This window comes from Podarcis cretensis (genome assembly GCF_951804945.1).
Source record: "Podarcis cretensis genome assembly, chromosome: 2".
Taxonomy (NCBI): Eukaryota; Metazoa; Chordata; class Lepidosauria; order Squamata; family Lacertidae; genus Podarcis; species Podarcis cretensis.
The window spans coordinates 43,909,163-43,926,863 of NC_137171.1; the positions used below are offsets into that span (position 1 = coordinate 43,909,163).

The window sequence follows — 17,701 nt, forward strand, 5'->3', positions numbered from 1 at the left end:
TGAATTCAGGATTTACTTTTAAGTCAAGGTGAAAGTGCTATAGGGAGCATGTAAGTCTGGACTATGTGACAAGGCAACTGTGCCTTGTCTATTAATGCAGCTCTAAATCAAGGTTTTGCAGGCTTCCGTTCACCTCAGCTACATAGAAAGGATATAAAAAGCCATTGAGTCCTACCTATTGCCACAAAGGGCAGAACCATTTTTAAAAAATCTGCTTTGAAGGAAATATGCATGTTTATATACCCTTTGTGGCTGTAACCTAAAACCATGGACACAGTGGCTGTTTGAAAGCTCAACCAGAAGAGGAGGCCTCTACTGCTGTCTCATAGGTTCCTTCCCATTTCCCCTCTGCTATAGCAGCCTTTGACAATGCCGTGTCAAAAGCTTACCTCTCAATCAGAATAAAGCCTGAATAAATACATTCATGCTACCTTGCAGAGATTGTTTCAGCTGCAGACTTTGGGGGTTTTAAAAAAAAAAGTATCTTAATTCTAAATACTATTTCCTCGGCAGTAAGTCCCATTGATGTTAGTAGGACTTGCTTCCAAGTTGGTTGGTGTTAGACTGTGTGTATAATTCATTCCCTTGGTAGTGAGAGTAATTCTGTAAGTCTACAAGAAGATCCTTGCTGGATCAGCCCAAAAGCCCATCTAGTCCAGCATTCTGCCCAACAGTCCATACTAGCCAACCAGGTGCCTATGGGGAGCCACAAACAGGATCTGAGCACAACATTCTTTTGTTTATGAACCCCATAGTGGAGTTACTATAGTTATCATGACTAGCGGTCATTATTAGTCCTATCCTACATGACCAGGTACAAAGAGGTTTGAGTTCACCTTAGTAACAGCTACTTTTGAAGTTGTTGCCTTTTTTTTTAAGGTGATGGCAGGAAAAGACTCTGAACAGAACATAGCACTAAAACCAAAACACTCTGCTATAGAAACAGTTTTGCACCAAGCAAAACTATATGATCGTTGTGCAAATAAGTTGTGCAAATGAATGGGGACTAGAGGACAAGGAACTTGTATACATTCAGATTTTAAAGAACTTGCATTTATTGAGCGGGAAGCAAGGCAATGGTGGTAGAGAGCGATGGACTAGGGAACAAACGTGAAGATTGGAATTGGGGGCAGTTAGGAAAGTGTAGCCATGTGAAGGAATGAAGTACTGATCTGAAATGCTGTGACCTGTTCCTTCACCACCATCTAGTCTGTAGGCACTGTATCAACATTTTGGTTTTTTATCTGCAACTGCAAGGGCAAGATACTTCATTTTTTTTAAAGGAAATTGGCAGGAACTTGAATTCTGTGGTGTATATAGTCCTTTCTCCCAGCCCAACAGCAAACCCAGTTCCTGTTCTAGAGTGCTCCTATGGATGTGTGAGTACGCTGGTGCAAGCATCACTGCAGAAAGGCAATAGAAGTAAATAAATTGGAGAGCTGTGGCCCTGAACATACAAGGTTGGGGTGGGTGCAAAGCAGTGCTGGCCAGGACCCTGAGTTGTTTCTGCCCTTGATTACAGGATAACTCAAATCTGTACATGGTGATGGAATACATCCCAGGTGGTGAGATGTTCTCCCACCTACGACGGATTGGCAGGTTCAGGTGAGTGTGCTCCCCTGTCCTTGTAAGGTTGGGATGATGCTCTCAGTTGTGGGAACAGAAGAGCTGAGAGTTGGGTGGGCTTCCTGGGTTAGAACAGGGGAAAGGAACCAGGAAAGAACTAGGTTTCTCTTGTTCTGCACTTTAAAGTTGAGTGGAGGATATCTTCCCCTTCCAGCAAGCCCTAACTTCTGGGGTAAAGAATATGCAGTTTAGAAAAAAGTCTAATGATAGGACAGAAGCTGCATTTGCTTTGACATTAATTCCCATCCTCCTGGATGTGAAGCTGGTGACTTGCAAAGAGCAGATCATTCCTATCAGAGTGTGGTGGCAATGACACTGAGTTCCTGATTATTCTCTTTAACACTAAGGGGCAAGGGGTGACCTGGCTTGACAGGACCATATGAGCGGAGTGCTTTTCATCAGAGGATTGTTAGCGGAGACTTCAGTATAGAAGCTACCACCATAGAACATGCTTCTATCTTGCTTTGTATCCATTTACTGTATGGAAAGCGGGATGCTTGTTAACATGCTCTCATTTAACTCTGTAGTTATGTGTGCTTCAGATAAGCTGCCATCTTGTAGAACAGTCTAGAACTGGCATAGCACTGAGACTGAGCGACGGACCAGGAAGCCCCCAGTCCGAATGGTGCCTCTGCCATGAACTCAACTACATGGCATTACGCAAAGTTCTGTCTCACAGCCTCAGCCCCACCATCTGCAACACGGAGAGTAAATAGTAATGACTTACCTTCCAGGATTGTTGCAATGATTACACCTACATAAGAACATGGTCAGAATAAGGGAAGAGATTCTGCATGTGTTCAGCCATAGGTGGGGCAGGGAGAGCATGAGTGAAATATGTGAGATAACTTCCAGCTGAAGACTCAAGGTCCTGTTGAACGGGGAACAGGGGAGAGATCTGGTCTTATAGTATTGGTTTGTGACAGGGGTGGAAACCTGAGCCCTTTTGCTGAGAGTACAGCTCCCATCATCCCTGACTGAGCTGGTTGGGGCTGATGGGAGTTGGAGCCCAACCCAGCAGTGCTCTGGAGGGCCACAGGTTCTCCATCCCTGGTTTATGGGGATCAGTGAAGGTGAAGACTCAGCTGGCATGTCTTGGAGGTGGCCTATGAAAAAGCTCTTGCCCCTTTTGTTGCAGTGAACCTCATGCCCGGTTTTATGCCGCTCAGATAGTGCTGACTTTTGAGTACCTGCACTCACTAGATCTCATCTATCGAGACTTGAAGCCTGAGAACCTCCTCATCGACCAGCAGGGCTACATTGAGGTAATGCTGCTTCCATCCATTCTGTGAGATTCTGCCGCACAGCATTTTGAGAATTCCTCTCCTTGTCAGTATGTCTAAGAATACTGTTTCTTTCCCCAAATATCTGCAACAATTAGTTTTTTTAAGAAAGGACTGAATTTTGACAAGCATAAGTAACTTCTTAGGAAATTTTGAAGTTGACATAAAATCTAAAGGTGCACCTCTTTCTATCATTTGTTCTTTGAATATCAGGAAGTCCCCCCCGTCCCCCGTCCCCCCGTGGTACCTGCTCAAACAAATGTGCTCCAAACCACCAGATGCACTTTTCCTATTTTGGTGGCGAGTGGGGAGCATGTTAGAAAACATTCATTACGAGCAGTTGCTGTTTAGAAAGTAATACTTACCTTTGGAAACAAAATCTTCTCTCTTATTCCACCCGAAACATCACCTCTCCATGTGCTGGGGTTTGTGCAAGCCTCCATCACTTCCTTTGTGCTGCTGACCCTATTGGTGTGGAGAACTCAGCTTTGTTAATTTTCTCTTACCCCCAGGTGACAGATTTTGGCTTTGCCAAACGAGTGAAAGGCCGAACATGGACCCTTTGTGGGACTCCAGAATACCTGGCTCCTGAAATCATTCTGAGCAAGGTGAGACACCTGTACTCAGGAACAGTGTTTTGGGCCTCGTTCAGCCCAGAAAGAAGACTGTGTTCATCTCAATATCTTGCAGTACACTGCAATTAAGTGCCGATCATCCTTGGTGTTTGTGATCTGAGCCTGCTTTCCTGTTTCAGGGTTATAACAAAGCTGTGGACTGGTGGGCCCTGGGTGTCCTCATCTATGAAATGGCAGCCGGCTACCCCCCATTTTTTGCAGACCAGCCCATTCAGATATATGAGAAGATTGTCTCTGGGAAGGTAATATTTCAGCATAGAGGCTTGCATGCTGGGTACAGGATATTACAAATATATATTACAATATGTAGACCATCTTGCCCATGGAGGGAATGCAGTACTTCCCTAGAAGGCGTGTTAGAAATTTCCAAATAGCTCACAGTATACAGTGCATACATTTATAATGTTCGGTGAAGCATGGACCTGCTGTGTTTACCTGCCAAATAAATGTTGGAGTAGGTGGAATTCAGCAGACTGTGAACGGAAACCCCCTCTGTATTTTCTTGGCAAATCTTCCAGCTATTTTTTGGTGCTGCTTGCAGCTTTCACCACAGGAACAAATGTCTGGAAATCTAGATGGCTGCAGTTATATTCATAGTCTGACCTTATTTTGAGGAAAGGGGCAGATCTGTTGGCTTCATTTGAATACTGAGTCTCAAATTTCGTATACTTTAAACAAACGTAAGGCTCTAGTCTTCAGTGTGAAGAAGAAATTAGTTGAAGAATTCTACAGGCTAAGTGGAATATGGATTTTCTGAGTCTAGAATTCTAGTGTCTGTAATACTTGGCAGTTCTCCCAGGTGAGACTCCTAGAGTAATGTGAGACTAAGCAGCACAAAAAAGATCAGAAAAGCACAAAGTGGAGTTTTATAAGTTAAACAGAGTAAAACTGCAGAAAGGGGGAGACATGCAACTCAAGCTCTCTGTAACTGCAATGCTGTGAGTTGTCAGAATATTGCTCTTAGAATTTGTAACATGGCCTAAAGGAGTGAGGTGTAGCAGGGCAGTGTTGGAAGAGCTTTGCAGGAAAATGTGTGATGTCAAAGGAACATCTCCCCCACCCAAGAAAACTAAACGAAAGTAATGGAGATCAGTGGATATATGTGCATGCTAGCTTTCAGATGGCTGGGGCTTGCTCTTGTTCTGCTGCTCCAGAACATGCATGCTCTCTTTGAGTCCAGCTGTCCTTTTATCCCTTCCCTGCCATTTATCCTAAGAATTTTCACTGGGCCCTACTTGCCAACTTTGATTTCTCAGGTGGTTAATGCTAAAATAATCAGTATTAAGTTGCCGTTTGAGTCAGGCTATTAGGCCAGGAGCTGTACTGACCCGGCCTTTCTCAGTAACACCTAAGATCTTCTATTGAGTCAACTAATTGTTGACGAATAAACATGCATTGTGGATAACAGTTATTCTATGGCACTGACCGCAGTTTACTTTGGATTTGAAATTTGTGCAGGTGTGTTATGGATCCCCACAATGTCCTTCAGCAAATGATTTGTCCTTGTTAAGATTGCTGTGATACTATTATTATTATTATTATTATTATTATTATCATCATCATCATCATCATCATCATCATCATTATTACTATTATTAGCACTTAGTATCACAGTTGGACATGAGGCATTACTATTAACTAGTTGAATTAATATAAAAGCTCCCAGAACCTTGTTTGTGATAGGTTATTGCATCAGGACAGCTCAGCTAAGGTTGCATATAAAAAACATAGTCAAAATGTTATGCGCTTGATCAGGTTTGGTTCTCTGCAAAAGAAACTGACGATACTTGTGCACCTCTGTGAGGTGGGCTTTTACTTAGATAAGTCATCCAAGTAATAATGACTGAGAGTTAAACATGGTTGGTCATGATGACAGTCTAGCACAGATCTCAGCAGAATGAATAGCAAGTAACCATTAATCAAGATTAGGTGCTCTGCTTAAAAGAGAAAGGGAATCTGGGTAGAAGTAGCTCCTTTCACAATACTAAGAGAAGAGGCTAAGCCAGACTCTGTGATACTTACATTTGATCTTGGTGAAGCTTGTATAAAATTCTACTCTTACATTTAAACTGGTACATTAAATGTACTTAAATATAGGGCACGTCTACACTACAGATTTGAGCCAGATTTTTTCAAACTGATTCATCTGTTTCCACCACCCTAAGAGCATTGCTTGGGGATCCTCATTGCTTCATAGAATCACATTGCCTAATGCCTTAAGCCCCTTTAAAAACTATGGTGTAAATATGTGCATAACATAGCACCACATCCCTACTAATCTCTGCCTGATAACATTCTACCTTTTTATCTATCTAATATCTTTCTGTGGTAGAACAAAATGTAGGTTACAGTAACCACATATATGCCCTGAGATCTTTGGATGAAGGGTGGTATACAAATTTAATACACAAATAAAATAAATATAGCCACTTTGCCAGTGCTTTTTTCTTAGGGCATTTGCTCCTAGGGGTTCTGATTGAAGATCTTCAAACCCACTAGCTACCCTGAATTTCATTTAGGTGAGATACATTGTTGAGAAGCAAGCACAAAGAGCACCTGTATTGTTTTTAAGGGTTTTCTTGCTGTCAACTTCTTTTGCCAAACTGCTTCTTAAATTGTTTTCAGTTTTTAAAAAGTAGTCCAGGGGACATTGCATCACTTGTACATTTGTGTGTGCATGTGAATTTCTCTCTTTCAGCAGTTCCTGTGCCAAGCCAGTCAGACAATTTTTTTAAAATTCAGAAGTTATAAATCAGTTTAAAGAGAGAGAGAGGCAAGCGTTCCAAGTGTGTTAGTAAAAGCCCTCCTTCTGTCCCTCTTGTGTTTAGAGTGTTTCCAGAAGAATATGCACATCTCTGTCTCTGTGGCAGCTAGAAGTTCTTGTTAGAATAAATTCTAGGATTTGTGGGAATGTGCAGTGTTAACATTTAAGGACATAAGAAGAGCCTGCTAGATTCTGTTCTCACAGGGGCCAACCAGATTCATATGGGAAGTCCTCAAGCAGGGCATGGGTGCAACTTCCCAAGGCCCCAGTTTTGTGGTAGATGTTGCAATTGCAGACATATGGTGAATTAGTGCTTTGGCTGCAGAGCACAATGAATCTCACTTCCTGCCCTTTCCCTGCGGCTGTCAGATTTCTCCTGGAAGGCAGAGAGATTAACCTGCTCTTGGCTTCTGCCTCCTTGCACCCAGGTTCGCTTCCCGTCTCACTTCAGCTCAGACCTGAAGGACCTGTTGCGTAACTTGCTCCAGGTAGACCTCACCAAACGCTTTGGCAACCTCAAAAATGGAGTCAATGACATCAAGAACCACAAGTGGTTTGCTACTACCGATTGGATTGCCATCTACCAACGGAAGGTAAGGAGAAGTAGGAGGGTGCAGTCAGAAGAGGGGGGCGGCTTGTGGTAGCAGCCCACAGCCTTATTTCCAAAGCAAAGGTTTCCACTATCACACTGCCAGAGAAGTAATGCCAACTCACTGTGGGTGTGTAGTGCTGGTACACAAAGCCATCCGAACACATGTATCACCTTTTTGAAGCGTATAGCTCACGAACAAGAGAGCCCCCCCCCCACAAAGCTTATCTCACCTCCTGGTGAAGCAGTTCTTACACTTCAGTGGAACTTGCAGGCCCAATATTAATGATATGGGATCTCGGGATATATTGTGATTATTAGTTATCTGTGAAAAGATCCCAGGATCTAGTTAAATCCACTGTTGCAGCTGCGTTGGAAATCATCATGTCTTCTCTTTCCTTGGTATAAGCCTGCAGCCTTCCAGATGTTGTCAGACTCCAGTTCCCACCTTGCTGGTCAGGAGTTTGAATCCAGCACAGTTTGGAGTGCCACTCCTGGTATAGGATCTGCTAATGGCCAAATGAAAGTAATTGCCCATAGAACATGAGGAGCGGGCAAGCCTGAGAAACCCCTTTGTATGAAAAAGCTGAAGGGAGGCAGGATAGGATGATGTCGTTGACCGTGTTCACTCTTAGTTCTGCTGCCTACCTAATTTGCAAATATTCTGGAGATGAAGGTTATAAGTTTCAGTTCCTCCTAAACTGGGGGAAAATAGCAGGCCCAATTAAATGCATCTCTGCTGAGAGGAGGAAGCTGAGCAGCAAGGCAGGGGTCAGTAGGTACAGCTTCCATTTTGGGTGGGCCTGATTCAGGGCCAAACAAGACGTGTGTTTTTGTTCAGTCTGTACCTGCCCATTTGCCTGTAACATGCAGGTGTGGAGAGAGCCATGTTTTATGTCAGGGTGGGCATACAAGGAAGGGAATCAAGGGCTACTCCATCCACCCTTTTCCTTTTTGTTTTATTATAATTATAATTTTTTATTATTTATTGAATTTATATACCGCCCTATATCCAGAGGTCTCAGGGTGGTTCACAAAACACATTAGCAAAATAAAAACAACAACCCAATAAACACACCCCAACGAAACAAAAAAATACCACATTTTAAAAGGGCATAGGATGTCAATCAAATCAATCAAAGGCCTGGTTAAAAAGGAACATTTTTGCCTCACGCCTATAGGTGTATAATGCTGCTTTGAGATTATTTCCCCCCAAACCAGTTCCAGTATTGGAAGTAGAGTGGGATAAAGGGAAAGGAGATTAAAGTAACCCAAGTGTGGCAAGGTAAAGAAGGGGAAAGTTTTGTTCCCCTCTCCTGCCAACTCATTTTTGATACTCAGAAAGTAGATTTCAGCCCCACCTGAGAGATAAGCAGTCAAGGACCTGATTAAAATGCACAGGCATATCTGGCTTGCCCTTTAGCGGGCTCAAGCTATGAGTGAGGAAGAGCTCATGTTCCTCTCCTTGCCTGTGGAATAGGCTCAGCTGTACCCAAGGGCCACATTCCCTTTTGGGCAGCCTTCCAGGGACCACATGCTGATGGTGGGTGAAGCCAGAAGCCAAAGTGAGCAAAGCAGTGGATGTGAATTTTATCGTGCAATAGGCTCCTTTCTACAGATGCTTGCGCGCACACACCCACACACCCTCTGCCTTCCATCCAGGCAAGCAAGAGGTATTACCAGAGCCCAAGGCCCTATTCCAGTCAGGCAAGTGGGGCCAGGGAGGTGTGTGTGGTCTGTGAAGGGTCCCACAGGTCAGAGAGGAGTACATTTGCCCCCCAACCCTGAGGTTCCCCTGTATGACATGTGTTCTCTCTCTATATATATATTTGCCCACCTATTTTTGTTTCTGGTTAAACTGAGAAGGCTTAAACCAATAACCCTGCAGGGAGCCCAATTTCACAGCGAATGGTATCATTTCTCTCTCCTAAACCCATGCAGACACGACCCCTAATAACTCCTCGCTTTGTCCCCTCCACAGGTGGAAGCTCCCTTTATACCAAAGTGCAAAGGCCCCGGCGACACAAGTAACTTTGACGACTACGAGGAAGAGGAGATCCGGGTGTCCATCAGTGAGAAGTGCGCCAAGGAGTTTGCAGAATTTTAGGGCCAGTCCCCCTTGCTTTGTGTGCCCAGGAAAAGGAAGGGCTGGATTTGATCAGCCCCAAGGGCCAGAGTTCCTTGCCTATATGTTAATTTGGGGAGGTGGGAGAGTGTTGGGGTTCACCTGAATCTGTTTGGGCAGAAGAGAGAAAGGGGGAGTTCATTTTGAAGCTGTGGAAAAGGCAGCAGTCAGAGTGCCATCCATCCACCTCCCACTGAAAGCTGTAAGGTGGCTCCCAGCCACTCTCAGGCAGGTTTTAAACAAATTCCCTTCCTCCTCATATTGACTCCAACCCCCCTCCCCACCACTACCACACACAAACCCTAATTGGACAGTCCCTGGTTTATTGGTGGCTTTATTTTATTTTTATTTTTTTAGGGGAAAGGGGATATATCTGCCATTCATCACCCCCTATGAAAGGTCTGGTTCATGGGGCATTGCAAGAATTTCTGGAAGGGGGGGTGGTTAGGGCAAGAAATAACCACATCCACACAGCACTTTGGTGTTTAGACCAGCACTGAACAGGTTAATGGCCCCACCCTCTCGCCTTCCCCTATGGGACAACTCCTGTCCTTTTATCAGTCCCCCCCCCTTTCCAGGCCCCTTTTATTATCTTTAAATAAAAAGTTTAAAGAAATAGTTGACTGGCTTTATAAAAAAGGGTTTTAAAAGTCTAGGCAGGGCACAGTGCTTTTTTATACGCTCTGTCTCCCGCACCGTTAAATTAAATTCAGCCAGAATTTTAACTCTGTAAAAACAACTGAGTTTTAGCATGAAGAATTTGTGTGTGTTTTTTGGATAGAAAAACACTTTATTTCCAATCTTTGTCTCCCTATTTTGGGGGAAAGAAGGGGGCAATAGTTTTCACACCTGTAGGAGGGAGCAGTGACTGGTTGCCAGCTGGCAAAGGCATACTGAGAGAAAGAAGCTTGTCTCAATTTGTCTTTCTTAAATGTGCACACACCCCTTCTCTCTCTCTCTCTCTCTCTCCCTCCCCTAGTCTCCCCATCACCACCACCCTCCAATCCAAATGTCCCAACATGAGTTTCCCCACTTCAGGCAACTCTTCAAGCATCTGCCTGAACAGAAAAGAAACAAGCAGGATCTAGTCCACCCTGTGAAACATCAGATAGACTCTAGCTAGTTGCCATGGTTCAAAGGGGCTTCTCCCATTTGGTGAGCCATCAGGGTGGGAGAAAGTCCATGTAGATAGAGCTTGACCGTCGCAGGCAAAATACATTGGCTGCTGGGATCCTACCCTTCCCAACTCAAACCTCCGACATCTGTTTTTGTAATACAAGGATGTTTCCAGTCTGTTGGTGGAAACTCCATCGCACCGGTCCTTAAGGGCTCCATCGGCCTGCTATGTGCTTTTTTTTAATGTTAAGACGCTAAGGAGGGAGTGGAAAATGTAAATCCCGGTGTAAACGGAGGTGGGGTAGGGGCTCAGAAACGAAAGTGTTGGGAAGGCCCATTCCATTTTGACCTGCAGTTCTGACAGGGAATGAGAGGTGGCATCTGTTTTATTAGAGTCTTTTCTCATGGATGCGGAGGGAGCTGTGACTCAAAGATGAGGAGGGGGAGCCCATTTCTCTCCATTTAATTTGTTCCGACTCTTTCCTCCCCCTCCCTTTCCAATGCAATGCCTCTTTGTGTTCTGTCTTCACCTACCCCACTCCAAACACACTCTATATTCACCAGTTTAGTTTTCTTTTGTTTTCTTTCTGTGGCTGGGGAGCAAAGCAGTCTTCTTTAGATTGATAGATGACATATAACACATACAGAAGCGCTGTCAGGAGCAGGCAAGCTTTGCCCCTCCAACTCCTCGTCGTCCTCTTCCCACCAATAGCTCATTGGCCTCTTCTATGTTGGGTTGGGGAGACAGCGGGAGTTAAAATACCCACCAGCTCCCTGCCTCAGAAAAAAACACTTCTATGTAATCCAACAAAACTTGTTTCACTGAGAAAAAAACAAACCCTACTTCCTCTTTAACAGTGTGCTTTGTTGTAAACATATTTGAAACTATTACCAATAAAGTTTTGTTTAAAAAAAACCTGAACTTTTATTTCTGAAGCATGACTTAAGACAGGGTGGTGTGGAGAAGAGGAAAAAGGAAAGGGCTGTGATGACATTGAGACGTTTGAACGCTAATACAGGAGACAGTACTTGGCCTTCGAAATGACAGGTGCTAAATGATGGCACTGGATGGGAAGTTATGGAATATATATTCTTAGAGAGCAGTATGTGTGCTCACATTTGCCACTGACACAGTGAGATTCTTTACCTACGGTTTAATTGCCATGCCTGAAGGTACCGTACATAGACTGAGGGTATTGTCTGTCCTGATCAACTTTAAGGAGGTCAGCTAACAAAATGGATTAGCTAGTTTTAACTTACTAGCCAATCAATAATGCAATAGCAATATAAGTGATATTTTGAGTCTATTTAATTTTTAGTTTGTGGGAATTCTGCTAGCATCTTAAAGATGGAAAGTTAAGATTATCAAATAGCTGTGAAAATGGGATCATGTGTCTGTTACCTAAAGTTTACACCAGGATTCCACAATTGCCAGATTCACTGGACCTGTGTGTTAATATATATATAGATAGAAGATAGATAGATAGATGATAGATAGATAGATAGATAGATAGATAGATAGATAGATAGATAGATAGATATGTAGCCATAGAATGTGGATATTCATAGAAAGCTCCTACCCTGCAGATTACAAAAGAATACACTATTTGTATATGAAATAAATGTCACATGTTGAGTTACGTAATGAACTATAGTGTTGTACAAAGTCCATCCATTCAAGGCCATTGAAAGTTGGGCAGACAAAATATAAACCACTTTAATGGTACACAGACATTCCCGTTCTTGTAAGAGATCAACCATTATCAACAGTCTATGAGAAAACTAATTGTCTTAATCTCCAGAGGTACTGCAAGGTCTCTGGACATTTGTGTTTTGCTTTTGGGGTCTCTGCTTATGGCCATAGTTAAAAGAACTTTTTCAGCAAAATGCATGGCAACTGTAGTTGGCTATGATGTCACTCTTTTCTTTAATTTAAATTTTGCTTTCTCTATGTACATATTTTCAGGCTTGGCTTGAAAAAGTGACAGCCTACCAGTAGCTTGTGGCACATTACAAACTAACTTATTTGTGTTGCATTAGCTAGCTAGGATGCTAGAGCAGTTTCTAATGCTGCTACAAGACTCCTTTCTTGTTCTAGTTCGACTGAAGTTGGCTTCTAAAGAGATGTCTGCTCAAGTGAAGTGATGGAATGAGGTGCACTGGAAAACTAGGGTGAACTGTTCTAAAAGTGAATGGGTCATTCTGAGAATAACAAGCATTAGGGACTGAACAGCAAAGGGATGCAACTTGATTTGAAGCATGCTAGCTGCTTTCCCAGTTCATATAGAGGTAAGACTTTGGAGATGAAAACAGCTATGAGATCCTTTTTGGTTCCTTTTTTAATTTTCTTAGCTAAACCCAGATACACTGTAGTTTGTTCACTTCACATTCCCCCAATGTTGATGACAGTTTGGAAGAGGAATTCCACTTTCACCTCCGGTTAATAGCTGTGGTATTACTTTCAAAAACTGCAAAATCTTTTTGACCAGAGATGGCAGTGGGACGAAAATGTGTGTGTGTGTACACATGGGAACTGAAACCCTTCTCAAACCACTTTTCATCTCTCAAACGTACCTGTCTCCCTCTTAAATTGCCTTCTGATACCCTATCTGGTCTCCATTGTTTGAGCACTTTTTTCTCTTCATGATGTGGTCAGGCAAGGAGGCCACATCTGGTGATGAGCAAAGTCTTGCTCAGGAGGGTAGCACTTGGTTAACAGTGATCCCCAGCGTTCTGAAGCTAACAGGGTGCAGAAGTTGTAGGCCAGTGAGCCTGCCTACAATTCTTGCAGCTTCTCGGAGCAGTCTGACACCATGCGGCCTCTCAATAGGTCCACATACAACTCATGGCTGCTATGCAAGAAAGTTGGTACAAAAGACACTATAACACTAGAGAATGTTGAAAACCCAGAAGCACAAAGTTAAATCTCTCAAACACAGGCTTGTTAACACAACTTGCCCCTTTTCCTGTCACGTAAGACAGGCTCCGTTGCCCTATGTAAGGAATCATACCCCAATTTCAATGTATCAGCTGTTTAGGTATCTTCCAAGTTGGATTAATCTGTATGTGTGCAGTCTTCAGGCCATTTGACTTGCATAATATCCTTTTTACATAAGATTTAGATAACTGATGTGTATATATGTTAAAGTTGTATACTCAAGAGGAATGCTACATTTGGCATACTCTTGTCTCTGTTCAGGATGCCTGGAAACCTTGCATTTGCTTGCCAGCAAATACTGGAATTCTTGAACCTTGGTGTTTTAAGGAAAACCACAAATGAGAGATGTTAAGAGTAACAAAAATGCTACTGCAATTTTTCAAGGCGGTTGCTCTTGAAATCTCTCTGGAGGGCACAAATGCTTCGGTTTGGAAAAGATCATTCGTTTGACACACTGGGAGTTTTAAAGTAAAAAAGTGGACTGGTAGTTTCAAAACATACTGAAAGCTACAGTGCTTTATTCCCACCTCTGGAAGGGAGGAGGGCTTGAAAAAGAGATGGCATGAAGGCAGTTCATTCCTGACCACTTCCTCTCACTGACTCAGCTTGTGAACATGGGCATATTGCTTCCCTTTCCAGTGCCTCTTTCCCATCAGTAATGGGGGTGGATCAAAGCCACTGCTTCCCACAGTCAACATCACTGCTTAATCGTGCTACCTGTGCCATAACTGGGAAAACTATGATTTGAGGTGGACTGGAAATTCTCACAGGATTAGCACTGGGGAAAGTATTGAGTTAAACAGGTACAGCCTATGAAGACACAAAACCCTGTTATTCTGCCCTAATTGCAATATGTGGGAGCTAGGAATATAACTCATGAAAGCTACCCACTTGATCTTAACATATCCTTATCAGCTGTCCTCAACTTATAGAAGTAGTCCATAGTGCAGTGTTAAAACTCATGGCAACTTAGCATGGCTGTTCAATTTATACTATCCATTTTGCTTTTGGGGCCATAGAAAGCTACCTGATTCTGAGTCAGATCATTGGTCTATCCAGCTTAGTCTGCACTGGCTGGCAGTGGCTCTCGGGTTTTTGATGCAAGGTTTCCCCCCAGTCCTACCTTAAGCCACCAAGGATTGCATCTGGGACCTACATACAAAGCAGATGCTTTTGTTCTCCCCCAGAATCAACAAGGAAGGGATTCTGTTCTGTAGGATCCCTTATTCACTTTTTCCCTCTTCTGGCTCCTGCCCCAGGCATAAAGCAGATCACTACTGTATTTCTCTTATGATGGTCAGTGTACTGCAGGAACTCATCTACCATTTGGATCCCTTCCAGTCGGGATTCAGGCCTCATCATGGGACTGAAACTGCCTTGGTCGCACTGGTTGATGATCTCCGGCGGGCTAGGGACAAAGGTGAGAGCTGTTTCCTAGTTCTGCTGGATCTCTCAGCGGCGTTTGATACCATCGACCATAACATCCTTCTGGACCGTCTTGAGGGGCTGGGAGCTGGGGGCACTGTTATACAGTGGTTCCGCTCCTTCCTCCTGGGCCGTGTTCAGAAAGTGGTGGTGGGGGATGAGTGTTCAGACCCCTGGGCTCTCACTTGTGGGGTGCCTCAGGGTTCTGTCCTCTCCCCCATGCTTTTCAACATTTACATGCAGCCACTGGGAGAGATCATCAGGAGGTTTGGGCTGGGTGTTCATCAGTATGCAGATGATACCCAGCTCTACCTCTCTTTTAAATCAGAACCAGTGAGGGCGGTGAAGGTCCTGTGTGAGTGTCTGGAAGCGGTTGGAGGATGGATGGCGGCTAACAGATTGAGGTTGAATCCTGACAAGACAGAAGTACTGTTTTTGGGGGACAGGAGGCGGGCAGGTGTGGAAGATTCCCTGGTCCTGAATGGGGTAACTGTGCCCCTGAAGGACCAGGTGCGCAGCCTGGGAGTCATTTTGGACTCACAGCTGTCCATGGAGGCACAGGTCAAATCTGTATCCAGGGCAGCTATTTACCAGCTCCATCTGGTACGTAGGCTGAGACCCTATCTGCCTGCGGACTGTCTCGCCAGAGTGGTACATGCTCTGGTTATCTCCCGCTTGGACTACTGCAATGCGCTCTACGTGGGGCTACCTTTGAAGGTGACCCGGAAACTACAACTAATCCAGAATGCGGCAGCTAGACTGGTGACTGGGAGCGGCCGCCGAGACCATATAACACCGGTCTTGAAAGACCTACATTGGCTCCCAGTACGTTTCCGAGCACAATTCAAAGTGTTGGTGCTGACCTTTAAAGCCCTAAATGGCCTTGGTCCAGTATACCTGAAGGAGCGTCTCCTCCCCCATCGTTCTGCCCGGACACTGAGGTCCAGCTCCGAGGGCCTTCTGGCGGTTCCCTCACTGCGAGAGGTCAAGTTACAGGGAACCAGGCAGAGGGCCTTCTCGGTAGTGGCGCCCACCCTGTGAAATGCCCTCCCATCAGATGTCAAAGCAATAAACAACTACCTGACATTCAGAAGACATCTGAAGGCAGCCCTGTTCAGGGAAGTTTTTAATATGTGACATTTTAGTGTATTTTTCATCCTTGTTGGAAGCCGCCCAGAGTGGCTGGGGAAACCCAGCCAGATGGGCGGGGTACAAATAATAAATAATTATTATTATTATTATTATTATATATAGTTCAGTAGGTTGCTGCACTCTGCATAGACATTCAACGCATCTCTCACCGAGCCTGCTCCTATTTACGTAGCCTCTGTATTCTAATTCTTGGCCATGCTATTGCGATGTATTGTTGGAAATATATATAGAAGTTGGAGCTGCAACAATATGATGCAGTGCTGAGTGCTGCTATTAAATATTCCAACCACTCCCTCCCTCAAACCAGATAGTCAGTCTCTGGCTCCTGAGCATGCTGTTCTCATTGGTCTGCTTTGAGATTTCCTTCCATTGGGTTTTTTCCACCATTTTTTTTTTTTTTGTATTGCTACAAATCTTGGGGTTCCCCTATGCCTGGTAGTAGCTCCCCTTTTGTGCAAGGGCCTACAGCTTGAAAAGTGGAGCGTACACAACATTTTGCAGCACTGCCCTTCCTCTGCAAGCTAGCACTACCCAAGGGGTGGTAGTAGCTTAGCCGCAGAGTGACTGTGATGAAGATTGGCCCAGCTTGGTCAGGACTTGAGTAATTAGCAGGTAGAGAAGATGGACAATAGCACTGACTTCAACCAGACATAGCTTAAGTTGGTGGTGCTGATGTGCACTGCTGACTTTTACGTGAACAGTAACTACCACACTATTTACTATGGATATGCTTTAGTGCAACTCGTGTTCACAAATAAATGAACAGTGTGGTGTGCTAGCCTTTGGCATCTTGTGAAAATTTCACAGCCCTACAGTACATCAGTACAGAGAAAATATACTCAAGGCCTCAGTCACTCTACTGCAGATTTCCTGTATCATCTTTTTGAAATTCAATAGTCAGTATTCCTAGCATTGCTTAGATTCTGACTTCTGGGGCTGTGGGGAGGGGGGAATCCAACTGTTACAATTAATTGCTTAACCATAATAGAAACAGGTACAAGCTTCCCCTTTCTGATCCTACTTATCCTCTTAAACTATGTTTTAGCAGCTTATGTTTTGTTATGTCATCGCATCATAAACTCTGGGGTCCTGGCCAAAAAGAAGAGTACAGTAATCAAAATGCAACATATTGTGAAATCTAAGGGCCTCCTTTCTAACATTTCTAGTGTATGAGAAAAAGTCGGAGGAGGGTACCCAAGACTGTGAGAGTTTACAGCAGGACATCCTAGTGTGACCAGAGGACAACTGGTTGTGACAACCGCAAGAGTTCAGTTCAGTCTGACCTCTGTGTATTTACTTGGATGCAAGTCTCACTATGCTCAGTGGAGCTTGCTTTTCTGTGCACAGAACTGAAACCTTAATGGTGTAGCCTAGGGCTGCAAAAGCAAATGTCATAGGAAGTGAAGGAGTGGTGGCTGGGAGGGACATTTTTCCTCTCTTACAGCCGCCTTTAAAAAAAAACACAAAGCAAAACATAGAGGTTCTGATCTCCTTCCATATTTGAGCGCTCATATTTATTTGCTGTAGTCAGGAAATGCAAGTGTACAGGGGCAGGCCGGACAAACCTTCAGCGATCGGGATTAAGCAAGGGCGTGGACGCTGACCGCTGTAGTTTTGAGTGAATAAATGTGGACTAGGAGGAGGTCAGGTTCGTAAATTGGGCAAATGAAGACGGGCGTTTGAGAGGAAAGCTAAGCCTTGCAGGCTGAGGGGAAAACTTCCATTCCACTTTCCGCTGAAATCCGCCGCTGAAACTCCTGCTGCTATAAATGGAACAGCCAGCGAGTTTTTGTTTTTTAAAAAAGAATTATGTACTCGCCGGATTCCTGCTGCTGACTTCTGCCTGAGGCGGCCAGAGAGCGCCCTTTCCAGCCGGCGCGGCCGCTAAGGGGACGCTGCGAATTCTCCTGCTCCACCTTAAGCCGCCAAGTGTAGGGAGGCTACGGGAGGCAACAGCGCCTCCTTAAGCGGCTGCGGGTCCCGCTCGGGCGGTGGTGGAGGCGGCGGCGCGTGCGGCTGGGGGAAGGGGAGGGAGGAGCTCGTGCTGC

The 17,701-nt window shown here is 44.4% G+C and overlaps 1 protein-coding gene across 5 annotated transcripts in view; it reads left to right on the forward strand.

Annotated features, from left to right (window-relative positions):
• PRKACA (protein kinase cAMP-activated catalytic subunit alpha) overlaps positions 1-10,930 on the forward strand; it is a 60,896-nt gene extending 49,966 nt beyond the window's left edge. For all 5 annotated transcript variants that reach the window (XM_079966154.1, XM_079966157.1, XM_079966155.1 and 2 more), the window contains exons 5-10: positions 1,523-1,605; positions 2,765-2,891; positions 3,422-3,517; positions 3,664-3,786; positions 6,737-6,901; positions 8,879-10,930. In XM_079966154.1, coding sequence (XP_079822280.1) covers positions 1,523-1,605; positions 2,765-2,891; positions 3,422-3,517; positions 3,664-3,786; positions 6,737-6,901; positions 8,879-9,004 — 720 coding nt within the window. In that variant the 3' untranslated portion in view covers positions 9,005-10,930. The remainder of the gene's footprint in view (positions 1-1,522; positions 1,606-2,764; positions 2,892-3,421; positions 3,518-3,663; positions 3,787-6,736; positions 6,902-8,878) is intronic.
• Positions 10,931-17,701: the final 6,771 nt, after the last annotated feature.